Source organism: Myxocyprinus asiaticus, chromosome 36, assembly GCF_019703515.2.
Source record: "Myxocyprinus asiaticus isolate MX2 ecotype Aquarium Trade chromosome 36, UBuf_Myxa_2, whole genome shotgun sequence".
NCBI lineage: Eukaryota > Metazoa > Chordata > Actinopteri > Cypriniformes > Catostomidae > Myxocyprinus > Myxocyprinus asiaticus.
Genome location: NC_059379.1, coordinates 20,736,306 through 20,760,674, shown reverse-complemented (window position 1 = coordinate 20,760,674; position 24,369 = coordinate 20,736,306). Strand labels below are relative to the sequence as shown.

General features: G+C 46.5%; 1 protein-coding gene across 5 annotated transcripts in view; it reads left to right on the top strand.

Moving 5' to 3' along the window:
• Positions 1 to 24,369, top strand: part of LOC127427291 (actin-binding LIM protein 2-like) — a 95,832-nt gene that overhangs the window by 47,870 nt on the left and 23,593 nt on the right. For 2 of the 5 annotated variants that reach the window (XR_007894924.1, XR_007894922.1), the window contains exons 4-13: positions 1,522 to 1,634; positions 1,796 to 1,922; positions 2,595 to 2,688; positions 7,104 to 7,191; positions 16,192 to 16,250; positions 16,628 to 16,678; positions 17,427 to 17,504; positions 19,159 to 19,302; positions 19,693 to 19,725; positions 20,072 to 20,189. Coding sequence is in view for 1 of the 5 variants with exons in the window: in XM_051674799.1 (XP_051530759.1) it covers positions 1,522 to 1,634; positions 1,796 to 1,922; positions 2,595 to 2,688; positions 7,104 to 7,191; positions 16,192 to 16,250; positions 17,427 to 17,504; positions 19,159 to 19,302; positions 20,072 to 20,189 (821 nt within the window). In the remaining 4 variants the exon portion in view is untranslated. The remainder of the gene's footprint in view (positions 1 to 1,521; positions 1,635 to 1,795; positions 1,923 to 2,594; positions 2,689 to 7,103; positions 7,192 to 16,191; positions 16,251 to 16,627; positions 16,679 to 17,426; positions 17,505 to 19,158; positions 19,303 to 19,692; positions 19,726 to 20,071; positions 20,190 to 24,369) is intronic. The other 3 variants (XR_007894921.1, XR_007894923.1, XM_051674799.1) reach the window with 3 other exon arrangements.

Below are 24,369 nucleotides of genomic sequence, written 5' to 3'. Positions count from 1 at the left end.
CTGACGGCTCTCACCTCCATCAAGAGGGTAGGGGACCTGCAGGCATCCTCTGTCAGCGAACTGTGCCTGGAGTTCGGCCCGGGTGACTCTAACGTGATCCTGAGACCCCGACCGGGCTATGTGCCCATGGTTCCCACGACCCCATTCAGAGATCAGGTGGTGAACCTGCAAGTACTGCCCCAGGAGGAGGCAGACCCAGCCTTGGTGTTGCTGTGTCCGTTGCGTGCTTTGCGCATCTACTTGGATCGCACGCAGAGCTTTAGAAGCTCCGAGCAGCTCTTTGTCTGCTTTGGGGGACAGCGGAAAGGAAGCGCTGTCTCCAAGTAGAGGATCGCCCACTGGGTCATTGACGCCATCGCTATGGCATATCACGTCCAGGACGTGCCCCCCCCCCCGTGGGGCTGCGCACCCACTCTACCAGGGGTGTAGCGGCCTCCTGGTCTTTGACCAACGGCGCCTCTCTAGCAGACATTTGTAGAGCAGCGGGCTGGGCAACACCTAACACCTTTGCGAGGTTCTACAACCTCCGGGTTGAGCCGGTTTCGTCCCGTTTGTTGTCAGGTTCAAACAGGTAAGTCTCGGGATAGCTGGCCGGATTTCACACGTGCGCTCTTTCTCCCAGTCGCGTTCACAAAAGTGTGGACCCTGGATGTCCTTCCTCTTTAGCCCTGTGGCTGGCGAGTTTTTGGGAAACTCGCCGCCAGCCCAGTACATGTGCTAATTAGGCCCTGTACTGGGGTAGGTGCTCCACATGCACTGGTTACCCCATTGGTAACCCCATGTGATGTATTTTCTGCAAAGTGGTTTCCCCGTTGGTAAACCGTGTCTTCCTTGGGCAGACACCCCTCTGCCCCGGGTCACCGTGTCTGTAGAAACTCCTCCCTCCTCGGGTAGGACCTACCACGGGACCCTTCCACATGACGTGCTTCCGACTAGACTCGGTAAGACCATGTGACCTATTTCCACTTAAAACCCCCCCTCTCTGGGTGGGGTGTGGTCTCCGCGGTGTCCTCCTCTTTGGAGGGACACCCCCCGACATGGACCTTATATGGCCCCCAGCTGAACGATTTCATTCCTTTTGGGTAGAAAAACAAGAGAAAAGGCCATGGCTGGGCTGGACGGTCCTCATTTTTTTATGCAGTCTACTTGTCCCTGAGGTGCAGGGGACCGTTTGACGCCCACAAGAGCGTTGGGGGAGGTTACGTGATGGCTTTTATACCCATATGTCCGGGGGAGTGGCATGCAAATTCCACTCGCCAATTCTCATTGGCCTTTTCTCAAAGATCATAGATGTCTGGGGCTCCCAGGAGCGACCCCTAGTGTCACTTCATCGACACAACATCTCGTTCCCTCCATCAGGGAACGGAGGTTACGACAGTAACCAAGACGTTTCATAATTTCTGAGCCTAAATTAAAGTGGGTTGTGTAACTAGTTTAAAGTTCATTCACAAATGAAAGTGACTTTATAACCTTGGTGATGGGGTAATAATGAGGTGACCGCTGTGTGTTTGTTTCTGGCAGACAGCCGTTTCCAGCTGGGGACCGTGTGACGTTTAATGGAAAAGAGTGCATTTGTGAGAAATGCACTCAGCCGGTACCAGTCAACAACACGGCACCACCACAGGCTGTACACAGTGAGCACTCTGTTTTTCTGCAGTCATCTCTTCCATTCTATTTTATACACTCATTCTCTTTCCTACATTTCTGCAATGACAGCTCTATACATTAAGATTCACTATCATATTACTACTACCACACTACACTTTTGTCTCCCTCTCTCTCTCTCTCTTTGCAGATTGCTGTGGCTGTGGAAAGGAGTTTAAAAATGAGCAATCTTTGGTTGCGTTGGACAAGCACTGGCACCTTGGCTGCTTCAAATGCAAAGTGTGCAACAAAGTGCTCAATGCAGAGTATATCAGCAAGTTAGTTCTGTTCTTAATATCTGTGTGAACGGTTTGCATGGTTCCAATTTTCAAAAAATACCCAAACCGAATGATTTTAATGATGTTTGGGTCTGTTTACAGCTCACACACGTCTGCATTCTTCTACTGAAGTGGGCAAAACACTAAAATAACATCATGTGCCTCTACTAAATCTATAGTGCCACAGCAAACACACGATAACAAATGTACAGCGTGACTACTGTTGTCTGATATGCTAAACAGTGATGCTTTTAATGAGTTTTGTCTGGTTCTTTTTAATGAATCAATCAAGAAAACTCACAAATCAGTGTCAGTCTCATGTTATCGGTCAAAATTTTAATTCACTTGCATCCTCAAATGTACTAGAGGAATCGCTCATGGAATTCTTAAGGAACCAAATGTGGAATCATAATCAGAGTAGTTAAACTCCTTATGATTCCAATCCCTAGTGTTGATGGATGCTTGTGTGTGTGTTTCATCAATCTTCATAGTAGTATTATATCATGATCTACAAACCTGCTGAACCATCTGCAATGACTCAACACTATTGGTACTGATATGAAAGAACAGTGTGGGTGATCCCAGGACAAACAGAGATTTGTCACCATCTTTCCATCTTAGAGTTTAAGTACATTTAATCACATTGAATGTGTGTATCTTGCTGTTCTGCAGGGATGGCATCCCCTATTGTGAAGCAGATTACCATGCTATGTATGGCATCCAGTGTGAGACCTGCAAGAAATACATCACCGGAAAAGTACTTGAGGTTTGAACAAAATCTTTACTACTAGTCAGTTGTCCTTAAATGGTTTCCTTATTAGATGGACAATTTTGTAGACAAATGGATGGCTTAATTACATTGATGACATGCTTAAAGTAAACAGAGTGACCCGGTTTACATTCTTAATGCACTGGTTTTATGAATCATGCACAATACATTTTTGCAATATCTTTCATCGATTATATATCTATCTATTGTAAACTAATGTTAACCAAAACCCAAATTGCATTTAGGAATTATTTAGCAAACTTGCATTCAGGTCTGGCCTCCATTTTGGCTATGTCCCATCCTGCATGTTTTTCTCATTGAACACGTTTCACTCATAAATATGTCACATTAGGGAAGTAAAATGGGTTGTGAATGTTGTTTTATGTTGACTTTAATGTCTGTACCCCTAAGATTTGTCTTAGTGTTATTGTATCTCAGCTGTATGTGTGTGTGAAAGACTCGTATTCCCAGCTGAGGATTTGAGGCTGGTACTCTATAATCCCAATGGGCATGTTGGAGGGGGCAGAAGCTGAGTGGGTGCTTACAAAGAGAATCTCAGACAGCCAGTTTACAACCACACTGAATGAAGTGTTATTACAGTAGAACTATTTATCTCCTTATATTGTGTCCCCCCCTCACTTTTTTGCTTTGTTTACTCTCTCTTTTGCTCAGATACAAACTCTTTATCATAATACTTTAGCTTGTCCATATTTGTCATAAATAGTGGTCCTTTGTGTTTTCTCACTCTTATTTTTTTCACATTGAGTGATCTCATAGTGATAAATATTGCTAGTATAACAGCAAGTGATATATGCCTGAAGTATCAGTCACATATACTGTACCTAAAGATCTACAGCTTTGTGTACCTTAAATCCCCATAAAGTATGTGTATCTGTGTATGTGTGTGTTTATGCCAGCTGTCTGTCAGTAGCGCACTGTTGCTATAGTGACTCTGTCCCATTGGCACTGCCGTGTGCTCTTGGTAACCCAAAATTAGAACGAGCCACCATGTGGCATCATAGTGTAGGAAGTGCCATAGTGCTTCTGTCTTTTGGCTAATACACACCTGCATTAAAGACCCGGGGGTATGACAATCAGGAATTAAATTACACTTAGCCATGCCAAGATCTTTGAGCAGATCTAAAATGAAGTGATGCTGAACAGTATCTTGGCAAATTCTTTTGCCCTCAGCAATATTTGTAACACAAATTGAAGACTAGTTGATACAGGCATCCTGATGTAAGCAAGAAAACTTCCTACCTTGGCAGAATAATTATACTTCACAAGCCTAGATAGCTTGGGAGGTATTGGGGTAATGGGGTATTAAGGAGAAATAGTTTAGTTTTTATTAAAGCAGTAAACCACTAGAGGCCATGCATTACAGTGATTTTACCATGGGGTAAAATGTGTTGCACAATGCCTAAAACACACTTACATGTGGTAAAATCATTATAGCATGCACTCTAGTGGCTTATTGTTTTAATAAAACAGTGGTAAAAGCAATATGAAAACCAATAATCAATAAACAGATATTGATTAAACATTAAACAGTCGTTGTACAACAGCTTAGAATGTGACTCATCCAGTCAGATTTTAGAGTCAGAACAATTTGTTTAATTATATGTATTTGAATGGGTCTTTATAGTGTCAGTTCTATTCATCTGTTGAATTTGTTGTTGCATCTAACATGCTAGATGAAAGGAGGTGGAGAATGAGTGTGGCTTCTAGACTCTTGTGTCCAGTGCACTCTGAAGCAATGATTGGGAATCATATCTGAACCTGAAATGTCATGACATTTAGAGTGGAAGGACTTTAACTTTGTTCAAAGCAAACAGCTATTAAAAGGGGGGAGCTTTGTATAGTAGGGGCTGCATGGATATTCCAGAGCAAGTGATTTCATGATGCACATGAAATTAAATCAACAGCTGTGTTGAACACTAAAAGGGGTGTGATACAGCATGCAAAAAATTTCCGAAAGTAAAATAGTTGAGTCCTTCAAGACAATGAATGTTGATGAAATACAGCTGACATTAATCTGTGGAAAATCTAAAAGATTAAATAATGTCATTTTACAAAATTTCTACTCCCCCTGCATACTGTATTTGGAACAATTTAGAACAATTTAGCTCTCAGGCAAATGGATAAGACTTGTGGCAAATATCTATAGGGAATGCATCAAACTGCTGTCTGTTGTACAATAGTTCTGTAACAAACACTAAGATGATTGATCTTCAGAAATCATTAAATTGAGAAAAATATGAGGATAAAAGAGAGAATGAGGTTACAGTGCATCCGGAAAGTATTCACAGCGCTTCACTTTTTCCACATTTTGTTATGTTACAGCCTTATTCCAAAATGGATTAAATTCATTATTTTCCTCAAAATTCTACAAACAATACCCCATAATGACAACGTGAAAGAAGGTTGTTTGAAATCTTTGCAAATTTATTACAAATAAAAAACTAAAAATAAATCGCATGTACATAAGTATTCACAGCCTTTGCCATGACACTCAAAATTGAGCTCAGGTGCATCCTGTTTCCACTGATCATCCTTGAGATGTTTCTACAACTTGATTGGAGTCATCCTGTGGTAAATTCAGTTGATTGGACATGAATTGGAAAGGCACACACCTGTCTATATAAGGTCCCACAGTAAACAGTGTATGTCAGAGCACAAACCAAGCCATGAAGTCCAAGGAATTGTCTGTAGACCTCCAAGACAGGATTGTATCGAGGCACAGATCTGGGGAAGGGTACAGAAAAATTTCTGCAGCATTGAAGGTCCCAGTGAGCACAGTGGCCTCCATCATCCGTAAATGGAAGAAGTTTGGAACCACTAGGACTCTTACTAGAGCTGGCCGCCCGGCCAAACTGAGCGATCGGGGGAGAAGGGCCTTAGTCAGGGAGGTGACCAAGAACCCGATGGTCACTCTGTCAGAGCTCCAGCATTTCTCTGTGGAGAGAGGAGAAACTTCCAGAAGAACAACCATCTCTGCAGCACTCCACCAATCAGGCCTGTATGGTAGAGTGGCCAGACGGAAACCACTCCTCAGTAAAAGGCACATGACAGCCCACCTGGAGTTTGCCAAAAGGCACCTGAAGGACTCTCAGACCATGAGAAACAAAGATTTTACTCTTTGGCCTGAATGACAAGCGTCATGTCTGGAGGAAACCAGGCACCGCTCATCACCTGGACAATACCATCCCTACAGTGAGGCATGGTGGTGGCAGCATCATGCTGTGGGGATGTTTTTCAGCGGCAGGAACTGGGAGACTAGTCAGGATCGAGGGAAAGATGAATGCAGCAATGTACAGAGACATCCTTGATGAAAACCTGCTCCAGAGCGCTCTGGACCTCAGACTGGGGCGAAGGTTCATCTTCCAACAGGACAACGACCCTAAGCACACAGCCAAGATAACAAAGGAGTGGCTACAGGACAACTCTGTGAATGTCCTTGAGTGGCCCAGCCAGAGCCCAGACATGAACCCGATTGAACATCTCTGGAGAGATCTGAAAATGGCTGTGCACCAACGCTCCCCATCCAACCTGATGGAGCTTGAGAGGTCCTGCAAAGAAGAATGGGAGAAACTGCCCCAAAATGGGTGTGCCAAGCTTGTAGCATCATACTCAAAAAGACTTGAGGCTGTAATTAGTGCCAAAGGTGCTTCAACAAAGTATTGAGCATAGGCTATGAATACTTATGTACATGTGATTTTTGTTTTTGTTTTTTATTTGTAATAAATTTGCAAAGCTTTCAAACAAACTTCTTTCACATTGTCATTATGGGGTATTGTTTGTAGAATTTTGAGGAAAATAATGAATTTAATCCATTTTGGAATAAGGCTGTAACATAACAAAATGTGGAAAAAGTGAAGCGCTGTGAATACTTTCCGGATGCACTGTATTGTACAGAGTGACCGTTGTCTGTATCCTCTGGTGTTGATGGAGAATGTAAGACCATACCTTAATTTCTGATATCTGTCTTGTGTCTCTGAGTGAATCTCACAAAGAAATGAGGCATTGTTCATCCCAAAAATTTTCATGATTTCACCCTCAAGCCCACTCAAACAATACACAAAGCCATTATGATTTCAAATGACATGGACATGACCATCACCACTTCTCACTGTATCACCAGTGCCTCTGTCTGTGGTCCCTCTACTGTTCAAACAGAGCTACTGCAGATGATGTCCCATATACTTTTTTTTAGGGACTAAATCAATTCATTACATTATCAGGAGGCATGCTAAGACAAATTTGTATTGGTCATAATGTTACCCTCCCTTATAGTCACTTGGGTCATAAGGAACCTATAACACACACAGACGGAGAATGACATTTTGTGTTGACTGACTGATGTGTGCCCACTAGTAACTGCTCTGTAATCAGAGCTGTGTTTATCTTTGCAGGCCGGCGAAAAACACTATCATCCCACATGTGCCAGATGTGCACGTTGTGACCAGATGTTTGGGGAGGGGGAGGAGATGTACCTGCAGGGTAAGTTAAATTTCATAAAATCTACATGAAGAAAAAGAGATTGATTTATTCTAATGATGAAACTAGTTTTATTAACAAATATTCTACACTATAATGTAGTTTATGCTAATGGCCTTTTTAGTTAGACTTTTTGACCAAAAGGTAAACATTCCCATTTTTGTTTTCTGTTTCTCTGTTGCAGAAACTCAAAAATTAAATCTTTAACCATACGGTTACTACCTATGAATAGTTTACCATTATATTACCACCATATTTTGTGGATAAAACCCACAAAATTAAGTGATCATTATTCTGATTGTAAATACAGTATGAATGACAGTTGTGAAAATTAAGAGCTTTCCAAAGAAGTTTGAAGGTAAAATAATCAAATGCATAATTGGGCAATGGGTACAAAACATTATGCAGATGCTTGAATGACTTTGTGTCCCTGAAGTTTTGTGCCAAGAATACCCTCCCAACAAATGAGATCAAAGTCAACTAGACATGAATGAAGCCTGCATGATTGTACCATCTCAATTAATTCAGCTGAAGGATGTGATGCTATCTCTGTAGAGTATCTCTTAAATCTAATGATAATGCACTTGTGAGAAAATGACAAGAAGAGAAAAGTCTGAGAAAAGTCTGGCCTGCCAGTAATTTTTGTCTGGCCCTCCGACTGATTTTTTATCAAATTGTCTCGCCACCTAAAATACCAGAGCGCTCTCTGTGCAAAACTCAGTGTTCATAGGCGCGAGTCTCAGCAATAAGCGGTGAGTTTAACAATGCTCAATGGCATGTGCAACAGCATTCAGCCATCATCAATTGTGCGGACCGGAGCGCGTTTAAGCTTTTCTGGCAATATTTTCGTTATACTTCTTTTCTAAGCATGGATCACATCGTTTAGGTGAGCAGTTGATAGCGTCTTTTTCAGTCAAATGTATTTATATAAAATTGCTTAGTTGTGTGGAGTGCGGTCAAATCTACAGATGTTAAAAAAAAATTATCATCGCAGTTGTTACAGAAATGTTGTCAGCACATGCAAATCTCAGGCAACAAAAGCAATCGATTATGAAAACTGAACGTTCAAAGAAAATGCGCTGAAAAGTTTGCTTTTATTCACTATTCTTGAAGTGTCAAACGATTGTGTCTCATCTGTTCAGGGTCTATTGGGCTTGGAAAAAAATGATAACGTGAAACTGAACCTGCAAGTATCCTGATTATATTTGGTTGTATATACAGCTGTGAGTTAATCCTCATCATCATGAACAGCACCAACTCAGTTTGTTCTTATTTTGCCAATGATCTGCACAAAAATCTGGCTCCTGCACTGGACATTGTGTGCAAATTCACAGTGTTTGCAGGACTAATATTTTCCTCACTGAACAGGATGATACTTTATAGAGAAAATGGAAGAATAGACATTTTATCTCTTTTTCTTCTTCAAAAAGAAAATTAAATTTAAATGCATTCTTAAGTAAACATGACATTTCTATATGGCCATTGTTCCCTATCTGTCACTCACTTGACGTTGTGTCGATGTAGTGACACTAGGGGTCACTCTTGGGAGCCCGAGACACCTCTGGTCATTGATAAAAGGCCAATGAAAATTGGCGAGTGGTATTTGCATGCCACTCCCCCGGACATACGGGTATAAAAGGAGCTGGTATGCAACCACTCATTCAGATTTTCTCTATGGAGCCGAACGGTCATGCTCACTGAGCTGAATTTCTACTGTTCATTCACTGCTGGATCTGACGGCGCATTTCAGCGGCTTCTCCCTCCTCTGCACTGGTGCACTGCAGAGAACACCCCTGGGCGCTTCGGCAGAAAAAAGAGAGTATATTTTCTGAAAGAGTTTTCTTCTCTAAAAGAGTATATTTCTCTAAAAGAGCGGCACACACGGAACGTCTTTTTAAAGACGTGTCTTTTTAAAGATGGCTTTCTGATTGTGTGTTATTCCTGGTTGCGCTTGTTATCTCTCAACTTTGGATGGTCATGATCGCTGTCTTTCGTGTCTGGGTGTGACCCACACGGAGGCAGCGTTCGTAGATGGTCCATGGAACGTTGCGGTCGCGGCTTGCTTTCGTAAGAAAAGTCCTTCTACCTACGGGTATGAGGCCAGCGAGGCTAGCACTGGGGGCGATTTGGAGACCCCAATGGGATCGCCTCCGCCGGGTATCCCCCCGCGGACCTCCCATTCCCCAGCACGCTCGTCTGCCCCAGTTAGACTTCTGGATGAGTCTGCCGGCTCGTCGAGTGCAGCATCGGGGAGCGGGCTTGTCCAGTCGGACGCAGAAGCCTCAGCTGGGCTCCCCCCCTCGGGGAAGATTGTCCAGTCACAGGCTGATGCAGAAATGACGGACATGCTTTCCCGGGCGGCCGCGAGCGTCGGGTTAGAGTGGAACCCTCTGCTCTCCCCTGAACCCTCGCGGCTCGATGATTGGTTCCTGGGCTCGTGGCGCCGCTCAAAGCAGCCACGCCCCACTCCGGTGCCTTTCTTCCTGGAAGTGCACGAGGAGCTGACAAAATCATGGGAGGCACCTTTTACTGCCCGGCCCCGATTCCGCAGTTCCCCCACCCTCACTACCCTCGATGGCGGGGCGGCCATGGGCTATAAGGTGCTCGCAGTGCACCTATGCCCGCAGAGCGCCGCCACCTGGCACGGACACCCTAAGCTCCCGTCCAAGCCCTGTAGGTTCACGTTGTCCCTGAAAGCTAAAGCCTAAAGCGCTGCTGGACAAGCCGTCTCTGCCCTGCACGCCATGGCTCTCCTGCAGGTCCACCAAGCCAAGGCGTTGAAAGAACTGCACGAGGGTAGATTTGATGCAGGAACTGCGCTCGGCGACCGACCTCGCTCTCCGAGCGACAAAGTCTCTCGGGCAGATGATGGCCACAATAGTGGTCCAGGAGCACCACCTTTGGCTCAACTTGGTCGAGATGGGTGAGGCCGACAAGACACGGTTCCTTGCTGCCCCCATTTCCCAGGCTGGCCTATTCGGCGACACCATCGAGGACTTCGCCCAGCAGACGGAGGCTATCCGGCGTATCCTGCCCCGGCACGGCTCAAGACCCCGCACCCTGTCTGCTTGTCGCCAAGGGCGTTCCTCTGCGGTGACTGCACCGGCTCCGCTGCAGCCCGCCCCTTTGGCTCGGCCCCGGCATGGAGCCCACCGCAGGAAGCAGACGCCACCCGTCTCACAGTCGGCCGCTAAGAACCCACAGAGGTCGTCAAAGTGCCCTGAGACGGGTGACCCAGGGACGATGAAACCCACTCACCTGGAGCTGGTAAGAAGACCACTCCATCCCCCGGTGAAGGGCCGGGTGGAAAATCTTTTGTTGCCTTTTTGTTTGATTTCGCCGCATGCCCAAGTGGCTGCGGTACCCAACAGTTCAGCAAAAGAGCGGTTTCCTTCCTCCCTGGGTCACATACCTGGTGTGCACGGTCATCATCACGACTACCGTCCACGGGTTTTTCCTTGCAGGATTGGCACTCCAGTGGTGGTCTTCCCACCCCTGAGCACCCATCTGTGGCACACTGCCGCCCCTGATGTGGCAGTCTTCACGGGTTACAAGGACAGTCCTCTTCCTCCCCCATTCCAGGCTGTTCCGGGGGTGGTCATAAGGAGCCAGGAAAGTGCTTCGATGTCCCTAGACTCAGCGCGGCAACGACATGGTGTGCCTCGAGCTCCGTCCCGCCCCGCCGCGAGGCCCCACCTGCCGGTATGTCCGACGACGTTGTCCCCTTGGTCCCCCTTGTGTGGAACTTCGATGCGTGGCTTGCGCTTTCCAATCCATCGCAATGGCTGATCCGGACCGTCCGACTCAGCTACGCAATTCAGTTCGCCAGGCACCCGCCCAGGTTCAGCGGTATCCACTTCACCTTGGTCAAGGACGAAAACGCTGCTACCTTGTGCGCAGATCACTACCCTCCTAAGGATGGGCGCGATAGAACCTGTCCCTTCAGCCGAGATGAAGAAGTGGTTTTATAGCCCTTACTTCATCATTCCGAAAAAAGGCGGTGGGTATCAGTACAAGGTTCTCCCTTTCGGCCTGTCCTTGTCTCCTCGCATCTTCACGAAGGTTGCAGAGGCAGCCCTTGCCCCGTTGAGGGAGGTGGGCATTCGCATTCTCAACTATCTCGACGACTGGCTAATCCTAGCTCACTCTCGGGACATGCTGTGCGCACACAGGGACTTGGTGCTCTCACACCTCAGCCGACTAGGGCTTCGGGTCAACTGGGAAAAGAGCAAGCTCCTCCCAGTTCAGAGCATCTCTTTCCTCGGTTTGGAGCTGGACTCTGTCTCTTTGACAGCGCGCCTCACAAACGAGCGCACCCAGTCAGTGCTGGCCTGTTTGAAGGAGTTCAAACAGAAAACAGCGGTTCCACTGAAACTTTTTCAGAGGCTCCTGGGGCATATGTCATCCTCAGCGGTAGCCACCCCGCTCGGGTTGATGCATATGAGACCGCTTCAGCACTGGCTTCAGACTCGAGGCCCGAGATGGGCATGGCGCCACGGGACACATCGCGTGGTCATCACTCCGGTCTGTCACCGTCTTTTCAGCCCTTGGACCGACCTCTTGTTTCTACGGGCAGGTGTTCCCCTAGAACTAGTCTCCAGGTGCGTTGTGGTTACGACGGATGCCTCCAAAACGGGCTGGGGTGCTGTTTGCAATGGGCACTGGCCTGTGGACGGGCCCGCGACTGCATTGGCACATCAACTGCCTCGAGTTGTTGGCAATTCTGCTCACCCTGCAGAGGTTTCGGCCATTGATCCAGGGCAAGCACGTGTTAGTTCAGACGGACAACACGGCAACGGTAGCATATGTCAACCGCCAAGGCGGTCTGCGCTCTCGTTGTATGTCACAAATCGCCCGCCGTCTCCTCCTCTGGAGACAGCAGCACTTCAAGTCGCTGCGAGCCACTCACATCCTGGGCAACCTCAACACTACAGCGGACGTGCTGTCACAGCAGGTTACCCTCAGGGGAGAGTGGAGACTCCACCCTCAGGTGGTCCAACTGATTTGGAGTCGATTCGGATGGGCACAGGTGGACCTGTTCGCCTCCCAAGAATCCTCCCACTGCCTGCTCTGGTACACCCTGACCAGGGGCCCCCTTGGCATAGATGCGCTGGCACACAGCTGGCCCCCTAGCCTGTGCAAATAGGCTCACTGGGGGAAACGCATATTTGCGCATATTTGACCCTGTGCAAGGTCAGGGAGCATGAGGAGCAGGTCATCCTGGTAGCACCCTACTGGCCCACCCAGACGTGGTTCTCGGACCTCACGCTCCTCACGACAGCCCCCCCCCCCGGTGAATTCCCCTGAGGAAGGACCTTCTTTCTGCGGTGGTAGACACAATCACTCAGGCTAGGGCCCCCTCTATGAGGTGCCTGTATGCCTTTAAGTGGTGTTTGTTCGCTAAGTGGTGTTCTTCCCGACGGGAAGACCCCCAGAGATGCGCAGTCGGATCAGTGCTTTCCTTCCTGCAGGAGAGGTTGGGAGGGAGGCTGGAAGGTGTACGTTGCCGCCATAGCAGCACACCACGACGCAGTTGACAGTAAGTCCTTAGGGAAGCATGACCTGATCATCAGGTTCCTAAGAGGCACCAGGAGGCTGAATCCCTCCAGACCGTGCCTCGTTCCCTCATGGGACCTCTCTGTAGTTCTTCAGGGTCTACAGAGAGCCTCCTTTGAGCCTTTGCAGTCAGCCGAGCTTAAGGCACTCTCTTTGAAGACTGCCCACCTGACTGCGCTCACTTCCATCAAGAGGGTAGGAGACCTGCAAGCGTTTTCTGTCAGCAAAACATGCCTGGAGTTCGGTCTGGGCTACTCTCACGTGATCCTGAGACCCTGACCGGGCTATGTGCCCAAGGTTCCCACGACCCCTTTTAGGAACCAGGTGGTGAACCTGCAAGCGCTGCCCCAGGGGGAGGCAGACCCAGCCCTGTCGTTGCTGTGTCCGTTGCGCGCTTTATGCATCTATTTGGATCGCATGCAGAGCTTTAGGATCTCTGAGCAGCTTTTTGTCTGCTTTAGTGCACAGTGGAAAGGAAGCGCTGTCTCCAAGCAGAGGATCAACCACTGGCTCATTGACGCCATAACTATGGCATATCACGCCCAGGACATGCCACCCCCGGTAGGGCTACGAGCCCATTCTACCAGGGGTGTAGCGGCCTCCTGGGCCCTGGCCAGGGGTGCCTCTCTAACAGACATTTGCAGAGCAGCAGGCTGGGCAAAACCCAACACCTTTGCAAGGTTCTACGACCTCCTGGTGGAACCGGTTTTGTCCCAGGTACTGTCACGCAATACAAGCGGATAAGCCCGGGATAGCCGGCCGGGTGTTTCACTTGCACATAGCGCCTTTCATCTCCTCTGAGCTGAAGACATGTGCCATTAATTCCCAGTAGTGTTCACAAATTTTGTTCCCTGGTTGACTTCCTCCGAGCCCTGTGGCAGTCGAGTTTTCGGAGAGACTCGCTGCCGGCCCAGTACACGTGCTAACTAATAGTCCTGTTCTGGGGTAGGTGCTCCGCATGTGGCGGTTCCCTGTAAGGCTAACCCCATGCGATGTATATCTTCTGCAAATTCGTTTCCCTGGTGGCAAACTGCGTCTTCCTTGGGCAGAGCCCTTCTGCCCCTGTCTCCATGTTTGTAGTAACTCCTCCCCCGTTGGGTTGGATCTACCTTGAAGACTCTCCACATGGTCAAAAAGAGCATGTGACGTATTTTTCCACTTAAATATCCCCCCCTCTCTTTGGGTGAGGTGTGGTCTCCGCGGTGTCTTCCCCTTGGGAGGGACACCCCCCGACTAGACCTGGCGGCCCAGTCGGATAATCCCCCTTCTTTTTTAGGGAGTGGAAAAAAAGAAGGGGAAAAGAGGCCACGACTGGGTTAGCCTGTCTCTATCTTTTGGGTAGTCGACTTGTCCCCAAAGGGCCGTTCGACACTCATAGCTATGTTGGGGGAGGTTACGTGTTGAACTGGTGTGCTGGCTACGAGGCACACAGTGGTCTGCCCACCACACACCGCCAGTTCATGTAACACAGTTCAGCCAGTTGTGGCATTTCATATAGGGACCCCTAGTGTCACTACATCGACACAACGTCGAGTGAGTGACAGATAGGGAACGTCATGGTTACTTGTGTAACCTCCGTTCCCTGATGGAGAGAACAAGACATCGTGTCCCTCCTGCCACAGCGCTGAACTACCCGCTGAAATGGCTGGACCTTGTCTCGGCTCCTCAGCATAAAACCTGAATGAGTGGTTGCATACCAGCTCCTTTTATACCCGTATGTCCGGGGGAGTGGCATGCAAATACCACTCGCCAATTTTCATTGACCTTTTATCAAAGACCAGAGGTGTCTCGGGCTCCAAGAGTGACCCCTAGTGTCACTACATCGACACAATGTCTCGTTCCCTCCATCAGGGAACGGAGGTTACACAAGTAACCATGACGTTTTCATATGTGGGTTGATATAGTGAGAGGGCTTTAGCAGATCTAAATGTTTCTCCTCAGTTTTAATAATTTCTAAAATATTAAAATGATGTTTTTTTTGTTTTGTTTTTTTTTTCAAAGTAAAGTTGATTAAAAAGTGTTTGTTCGTTAAGAGTATAAGTCATGTTTGTTCTTCAGCCAGATCTTATGAAGGAATTTATGGCCAGATCTTAAAAAAATTATAATTCAATATACAGCGAACCTGTGACTATTTTAATATGAATAAATGCACTGTATTACGTTTTTTTTTGTTTGTTTTTTTTTTTAAGTAACGTGTTAATTGTGATGAAAGTGTTAGCTAAGATAAATACGGAAAAAAAAATTTGGCCCCCGCCAAGTTTTCATCTGGATAATCTGGCCCCCGCAAGAAAGTAGTTGAAGAGCCCTGGACTAGAGCATGTATGGATAGGTTCATGGGTTTTTTGTAGTTTAATAATTGAAGAATGGACAATTGTAATGAGTTAAATGCTCACTTCAGTCACATGCAAGACCTGAATACATTCCATAGTCAGTTTGTCTTAAATTAGAAAGAAGAAAATGCATATTTGACATCATGGGATGAAGCCGTTTTATTCATTCTCTTAAGTGTGTGCCACCTCAGTGGTAGAAATACTACAGCCTCACTGTGGACTCTACACAGTGATTTACCACAGAGATTTACAGCTCTGTAGTCTGTCAGAGGAGATTTATGGTTAGACAGGGCTCTGGTTTAAGGAAGCAGAATCAGATTGAAGCCTTTTCTCAATCTGACTGTAGTTAATTTCACCCCAAAATGAACATTCTTGCATTATTTACTCACCCTCATGCCATTCCAGATGTGTATGATTTTCTTTCTTCTGCTGAACATCAACAAAGAATTTTAGAAGAATATCTCAGCTCTGTTGGTCCATTCAATGCAAGCGAATGGTGGCCAGAACTTTGAAGCTCCAAAAAGAACATAAAGGCAGCATAAAATTAAACCATATGACTCCAGTGGTTAAATCCATGACTTCAGAAGTGATATGAAGGTGTGGGTGAGAAACAGTTCAATATTTAAGTCATGTTTTTACTATAAATTCTCCCCCCTTCCCAGTTATGCACGAAGAATGTGAATCGCCAAAACAAAAGAAGGAAGTGGAGATTTATAGTAAAAATAAAGGACTTCAATATTTATCTGTTTCTCACTCACACCTATCATATCACTTCAGAAGACATGGATTTAACCACTGGAGTCATTGGACCTTTAAAGTTCTGGCCACCATTCACTTGCATTTTATGGACCAACAGAACTGAGAAATTTTCTAAAAATCTTTGTTTGTGTTCAGCAGAAGAAAGAAAGTCACACACATCTAGGATGGCATGATGTGAGAATTTTCATTTTGGGGTGAACTATCCTTTTAAGTTAACTTTCATTTAACAAGTTAAAAATTTAAACATTAGCTAATTTAAATGAACTAAATAGAACATGCAGGGAAATGTGAGATAAACTGTTGGACTGAGGTATTATTTAAATATAATTTGAGTTATTTTCATATTTCTCTTTCACAGGTTCTTCCATCTGGCATCCTCCTTGCAGACATGCAGCACGTATAGAGGAAAAGAGTAAGGTAAAAAAAAATAAAAACCCAAATAGAATAGATTGTGAGCAGAGTACTATAGAGACTTCTCGGAAGCACGGATCTCTTTTAAGCCCAAAGTCTATGAAGAATTTGTCATTTTCATAGCAACTTGAATCAGTAACAGCCCCTAAGAATGACAGTCGGCACAGCTGTAGAATTTATTAATAGCTTATCCTTATTTACAAAGGCATTTTGAATTGACACAACGCTGTTGTCAAACGACGATAAATGCATGACTGGTTTAGATGCCTGACATGTTCTGAAATATATAATGAAAAAAACATTAACTCTTCAAATGCTAATCTTAAACGTAGGTAATGTGAAGTGTGTGGTAGCCGTTCACTGTAATAACCCTTTCCCTGCAGAAACAGGTGCGGATTCAGCTCAGTGATCTCCATTCAAATGTACCTGAGCAGGTTTGTGTTATGCGGCCCCTCCCAGCTGCATGGGCTTACCTCCAAACCTGCTTTCAGCTTTAATACAGTGCTCACTTTGGTCCAAACTGGGACTGCCAGACCACTGCCAGGCTACTGGCACACCCACCAAATCCTGATTAAAATAATCAGGAGTCAAAGAATAAGTTTTAACCTCATCTGTACAGATGCTGTGAACTGATTATGACTAGTCCACAGGTTAAAAGAAACACTGATTAGCTATGAATGCTTTACTAATGAATTGGCCAATCTTTTATAATATTGCAAGAAGACTGCCTCGACTCTAGACTCTCTGATGTTTTGTCTGCTTGGTGTCTGTTGGTATTTTTTAAATAAAAAAATGTTTTCTTTATGACACGTAATTTACGTAACACGTAACAAGTAATCCACCCTTTGTCCTACAACAAGCAGTTTTGGCAATACACTGAAATAAGCATCGTTTCTGTTGACAAATCTTGATCTGCTTTTCTGATTTATCCTTCATTACCAAATCGAAGACTTATTAATGAACCATTGTTGCATCCAAACAGCCACACTTAAATTGCTCTATATTCACTCATAGCTGGGCCCATAAATGATAGTCACTTGATACAGGGGTACAAATTCAATTGAATTCAAGTGGGAAAAAAAAATATGCACTAGAACTTTGCAATGTTTTTCTTTTCTTTTGTTGTACTCTTATGGTTTATTGTCTTTTTATTTGTTTTCCTCACTTTGTCTTTGTTTCCAGGTGACCAGAACCTCCTCTGAGAGCATCACCTCTGCTCCTGCATCCAATACATCAGGCTCCCCTAGCAGAGTTATCTATGTAAGTGCAAACCTTAAAAAATATTCCAAACAGTAAAGCAGTGGTTCTCAAACTTTTAGTCTCCAAGGCCCCCCACTAACTAAAACAATATTCATAGGCTGTCCTGTCCCTCAGAAAGGAGCACTCAGCTACGCATTTTGAGTTTAGTTTGAGTAAGTTAGATTACATTACAATCTTGATTTCTTTGCTGTTTTTAATACATTTATTTTAAATAATTTTAAGACATCTTGAAGCCCCCTTGGATGTTTGCAGAGGCCCCATTGTGGGCTCCAGCCCCCTGATTGAGAACCGCAGCTTTAAAGCAGTGGCTCTCAACTGGTTTTGCTTCAGGACCCAAAATTTAAATTAGACATCAAGTGGCAACCCCAAAAAAGTGTTTAACATACAAAACTAAACAAAAATGTGCTTTTAAAATCTAATATTTGAAATGGATTAATATTACCTTGAACTGCATAGTCTCATTATGCCAAATGATTATGACATTGAACACTGAAAACTTTTTAGTTTTATGCTGTCTTTATAGTTTAAGTGCTTGGTTTTAAAATTGTTTATTGAATTTCAGTGGTTTCATGCTCTCCGCAGCCATTTATTTACCATACAAACCATTGTGGTCAGCACAAACCTTGTTTGCCCTTGTTGCAAGTGAACTCGTATTTTTGAAGTTCAGTTATAAAACTCTACATGGCGCAAGCTGATAGGTTCTTTGAACTTGTTATCTGTAAGCAAATCAGCTCGTTCACACATGATGCATTAAGCCAATCAGTTTGCATGGTGTAAACTGATAGGTCCTTTGACATGTAATCTGTTAGCTAATCAACTTGTGTACTTTCTATTTGTCTAACATTGAAATTGCTCAGTTTTGCAGATAAACTTGTTTCACTGCAGCGCGCTGTGAGAGTTTTTCTCTGAAACACTCCTCCACTCCAGCTCCACTGGTCTAGATCTGCTACATGGGTACTGTCTGTATGTCTAATTGTGCAGCAGCAGAATTTCCATCATGCTCAATGCACAATGTCTTGCATTTGTCTAGTTGTGCAGCAGCATATCCACATGCTCAACACAGTACTATATGTCTGTGTATGTTCTAGCAGTAGCAAGTCTTCATAATTGCTCTGCAGCATAGCAGATCTAGTCCTCCAAGACCAAATTCTAACAACCTGACATTCCCATATTAACTTGATTAGTCATTCTGATACTGACTGAAATGTAGTTTTGTTCATGGTTTTCAGAGATGTCCATGTTGTCCATTTTTGCATAATTTGGCTAGTTACTAAGATGCATTTGTGGCAAAATACTATAGCGATTGGACGCATGGCCTTTTATTTTAATAAAAAAAAAAAAAAAGCTTTCTCTTCCCTTTTTTAATGTTGATAAACCTATTTGATTTGCTATTCTAAGTATATACAATTATGTGGTTAGCTAAATGCAAATAATAAAATGCAAATTTATTTTTGCCCACAATAGACCTGCAATCCATTTTGGTTCACTACCCACCAGCTGAGAACCACTGCTTTATAATACATATTATTACTACTTTCATTTTTGAGTTTGCCACCAGTGGGCAGCAAAACACAAGGCAACATGTGCATGGAAAACGCTTTTATTTCATAATGGTTCTTTCTGATGTCTGCCTGTTTGACCCCTTTATCAAAAGGCAAAACTGGGTGATGAACTTCTGGACTACAAGGATCTGGCTGCTCTTCCTAAAATCAAAGCAATCTACAACATTGATAGGCCTGACATGCTCTCATATTCCCCCTATGTGAGCTACCCTGTGGAGGACAGAACTTTTGGAGAGGTACAAACACACCCTTACACACACTCACAAATGGGAGTAACTTACTTATGTCCACGATTTGACATTTCTCTTTTAAAGTTCGTACTTTTTACAGGTGACTTTAAAGAATAAAGTAAAAAAAAAAAAAAGATTGCAAAATACAACAGTTTGAGCATGTTTGTACTTACTGTATGTTACTACATCTGTGTCATTTTCAAATCTAAGCATCTTTTACCTCTAATCATCATCATCTAGCATTACTCCAGCAAGGCTTGGCTAAAAAGCATATTTTTACTCATTGAAGATTACAGTATAGTTTCAGCAATGCAGAGCAACTGTGGGAGAAAGTCTCCACTGTGTTTTCATTAACATATCCAGACCATCTTACTCATTTGATTTCTTTGTTTACAGTCACCCCTGCAACTCACTCCTACTCCAACTGAGGTACAGTAGATCTGACATGAAGAACCTGGCCCTATTGTGTCACTGTTTCCTCATATTCTTTCAATTTTGTGATCGGTTGTTGTGGTTTGGTGACATGATCAGCATTGTGTTGTATGTTTTTAATCATCTTTAGTTCGTTTGAAAGCTTTGTTGTGTGATCACTCAATGATCAGTCTATTAGCAGTTAAGAGACAGAAGAATGATTATTGGACTAGACATCTCTGTGTTTCTTTTCCAGGCTGATAGTCTCCTCCTGTGTGCCCTACTGATCACCATTTAAATTTATTTATTGTCTAATGTTAATTGCTTGTAATCTTAGACTGAAATGCTGCCTCCTTTTTTGTAGGGAGATGGAGAAAAGTCACCTCGCCAGTGGAGGCCCTCCAGTCCCAGCTCCAACAGCTCTTTAGGGGGTTATGGCCGCTATACCCCTTCCCGCTCACCACAAACCTACAGCAGACCAGGTATCCCTCCACTTACACATTGATTCTCACATGGTTACTCAGTTAGAAACACAAACATTCTTAACTTTCAGAGTAACTGTGTAATTATGTCTTTTCAGTGAACTGGGTGGATTTTTAAACATTTTATTGTTTTGCCATGTATACCGTCATGGTTACTTGTGTAACCTCCGTTCCCTGATGGAGGGAATGAGACGTTGTGTCAATGTAGTGACACTAGGGCTCACTCTTGGGAGCCCGAGACATCTCTGGTCTTTGATAAAAGGCCAATGAAAATTGGCGAGTGGTATTTGCATGCCACTGCCCCGGACATACGGGTATAAAAGGAGCTGGTATGCAACCACTCATTCAGGTTTTATTCTGAGGAGCCGATATAAGGTCCGGCCATTTCAGTGGGTAGTTCAGCATTGTGGCAGGAGGGACACAACGTCTCATTCCCTCCATCAGGGAACGGAGGTTACACAAGTAACCATGACGTTCCCTATCTGTCACTCACTCGACGTTGTGTCGATGTAGTGACACTAGGGGTCCCTATACAAAATGCCACAATTGGCTGAACTGTGTTACGTGAACTGGCGGTGTGTGGTGGGCAGACTACTGTGTGCCTCATAGCCAGCACACCAGGTCGACACTTAACCTCCCCCAACATATTTATGAGTGTCGAACGGCCCTTTTTGGGGACAAGTTGACTACCCAAAAGGTAGAGACAGGCTTAACCCAGTCGTGGCCTCTTTTCCCCTTCTTTTTTTCCACTCCCTAAAAAAGAAGGGGGATTATCCGACTGGGCCGCCAGGTCTAGTCGGGGGGTGTCCCTCCCAAGGGTAAGACACCGCGGAGACCACACCTCGCCCAAAGAGAGGGGGGGATATTTAAGTGGAAAAATACGTCACATGCTCTTTCCAACCATGTGGGGAGTCTTCAAGGTAGATCCTGCCCAATGGGGAACGAGTTACTACAAACATGGAGACTGGGGCAGAGGGTCTCTGCCCAAGGAAGATGCAGTTTGCCAACAGGGAAACGAATTCGCAGAAGATATATAATCGCATGGGGTTAGCCTTACAGGGAACCGCTACATGCGGAGCACCTACCCCAGAACAGGGCTCTTAGTTTACGCGTGTACTGGGCCGGCAGCGAGTCTCTCCGAATACTCAACTGCCACAGGGCTCGGAGGAAGTCAACCAGGGAACAAAGTTTGTGAACACTACTGGTAATTAATGGCGCACGTCTTCAGCTCCAAGGAAGCTGGAAAGCGCTATGTGCAAGCGATACACCCGGCCAGCTATCCCGGGCTTATCCGCTTGTATTGCGTGCCACTACCTGGGACAAAACCGGTTCCACCCGGAGGTTGTAGACCTTGCACAGGTGTTGGGTGTTGCCCAGCCCGCTGCTCTGCAAATGTCTGTTAGAGAGGCACCCCTGGCCAGGGCCCAGGGAGCCGCTACACTCCTGATAGAATAGGCTTGTAGCCCTACCGGGGGCGGCATGTCCTAGGTGACATATGCCATAGTTATGGCGTCAATGAGCCAGTGGGCGATCCTCTGCTTGGAGACAGTTCAGTCCTTTCCGCTGTGCACCAAAGCAGACAAAGAGCTGCTCAGAGATTCTAAAGCTCTGCGTGCGATCCAAATAGATGCGTAAAGCGTGCACCTAACACAGCGACGACAGGGCTGGGTCTGCCTCCTCCTGGGGCAGCGCTTGCACCACCTGGTCCCTAAAGGGGTCGTGGGAACCTTGGGCACAGGTCTCAGGATCACGTGAGAGTAACCTGGACCGAACTCCAGGCACGTTTCACTGACAGAGAACGCTTGCAGGTCACCTACCCTCTTGATGGAAGTGAGCGCAGTCAGGAGGGCAGTCTTCAAGGAGAGTACCTTAAGCTCAGCTAACTGCAAAGGCTCAAAGGGGGCTCTCTGTAGACCCTGAAGAACTACAGAGAGGTCCGATGAGGGAACGAGGCACGGTCTGGAGGGATTCAGCCTCCTGGCGCCTCTTAGGAACCTGATGATCAGGTCGTGCTTCCCTAAGGACTTACCGTCGACTGCGTCGTGGTGTGCTGCTATGGCGGCAACATACACCTTCAAGGTGGAAGAGGACAGCCTCCCTTCCAAACTCTCCTGCAGGAAGGAAAGCACTGATCCGACTGTGCATCTCTGGGGGTCTTCCCGACGGGAAGAACACCACTTAGCGAACAGACGCCACTTAAAGGCATACAGGCGCCTCGTAGAGGGGGCCATAGCCTGAGTGATTGTGTCTACCACCACGTCCTGTCCAGGGGCCAGACATGGAGATTCCAGAGGTCTGGGTGCGGGTGCCAGATGGTGCCCCGTCCCTGAGAAAGAAGGTCCTTCCTCAGGGGAATTCACCAGGGGGGAGCTGTCGTAAGGAGCGTGAGGTCCGAGCACCACGTCTGGGTGGGCCAGTAGGGTGCTACCAGGATGACCTGCTCCTCATCCTCCCTGACCTTGCACAGGGTCTGTGCAAGCAGGCTCACTGGGGGAAACGCATATTTGCGCATGCCAGGGGGCCAGCTGTGTGCCAGCGCGTCTATGCCGAGGGGGGCCTCAGTCAGGGCGTACCAGAGCGGGCAGTGGGGAGGATTCTTGGGAGGCAAACAGGTCCACCTGTGCCTGTCGAATCGACTCCAAATCAGCTGGACCACCTGAGGGTGGAGTCTCCACTCTCCCCTGAGGGTAACCTGTCATGACAGCGTGTCCGCTGTAGTGTTGAGGTTGCCCGGGATGTGAGTGGCTTGCAGCAACTTGAAGTGCTGCTGACTCCAGAGGAGGAGACGGCGGGCGAGTTGTGACATACAATGAGAGCCTTGGTGATTGACATAAGCTACCGTTGTCGTGTTGTCTGTCTGAACTAACACGTGCTTGCCCTGGATCAACGGCCGAAACCTCCGCAGGGCGAGCAGAATTGTCAACAACTCGAGGCAGTTGATGTGCCAATGCAGTCGCGGACCCATCCGGAGGCCGGCGGCTGCATGCCCATTGCAAACAGCACCCCAGCCCACGACGCACCTGGAGACCAGTTCTAGAGGAACACCTGCCCGTAGAAACGAGAGGTCATCCAAGGGCTGAAAAGATGGTGACAGACTGGCGTGATGACCACGCAACGTGTCCCATGGTGCCATGCCCATCTCAGGACTCGAGTTTGGAGCCAGTGCTGAAGCGGTCTCATATGCATCAACCCGAGCGGGGTGGCCACTGCTGAGGATGCCATATGCCCCAGGAGCCTCTGAAAAAGTTTCAGCGGAACCGCTGTTTTCTGTTTGAAAGCCTTCAAACAGGTCAGCACCGACTGGGCGCTCTCGTTAGTAAGGCGTGCCGTCAAGGAGACTGAGTCCAACTCCAAACTGAGAAAAGAGATGCTCTGAACCGGAAGGAGCTTGCTCTTTTCCCAGTTGACCCGAAGCCCTAGTCGGCTGAGGTGTGAGAGCACCAGGTCCCTGTGTGCGCACAACATGTCTCGAGAATGAGCTAGGATTAGCCAGTCGTCGAGATAGTTGAGAATGCGGATGTTCACCTCCCTTAATGGGGCAAGGGCAACCTCTGCGACCTTCGTAAAGACGCAAAGAGACAGGGACAGGCCGAAAGGGAGGACTTTGTACTGATACGCCTGACTCTCGGATGCAAACCGCAGGAAGGATCTGTGTCGAGGAAGGATCGAGACGTGGAAGTACGCATCCTTCAGGTCTACCGCCGCAAACCAATTTTGATGCCGGACGCTCGCCAGAATGCGTTTGTGCATCAGCATCTTGAACGGGAGTCCGTGTAAAGCCTAGTTCAGAACTCACAGGTCAAAGATTGGCCGCAACCACCGCCTTTTTTCGGTACGATGAAGTAGGGGCTACAAAACCCCTTCTTCATCTCGGCTGGAGGGACAGGTTCTATCGCACCTTTCCGTAGGAGGGTAGCGATCTCTGCGCAAGGTAGCAGCATTTTCATCCTTCACAAAGGTGAAGTGGACACCACTGAACCTGGGCGGACACCCGGCGAAGTGAATCGCGTAGCCGAGTCGGACGGTCCGGACCAGCCGAACTCGCCGTGAGACGAGCCGGCGGACTCATCCGGAAGCCCGATCGGGGCAGACGAGCATGCTGGGGAATGGGAGGTCCGCGGGGGGATACCCGGCGGAGGCGGTCCCATTGGGGTCCCCAAATCACCCCCAGTGCTAGCCG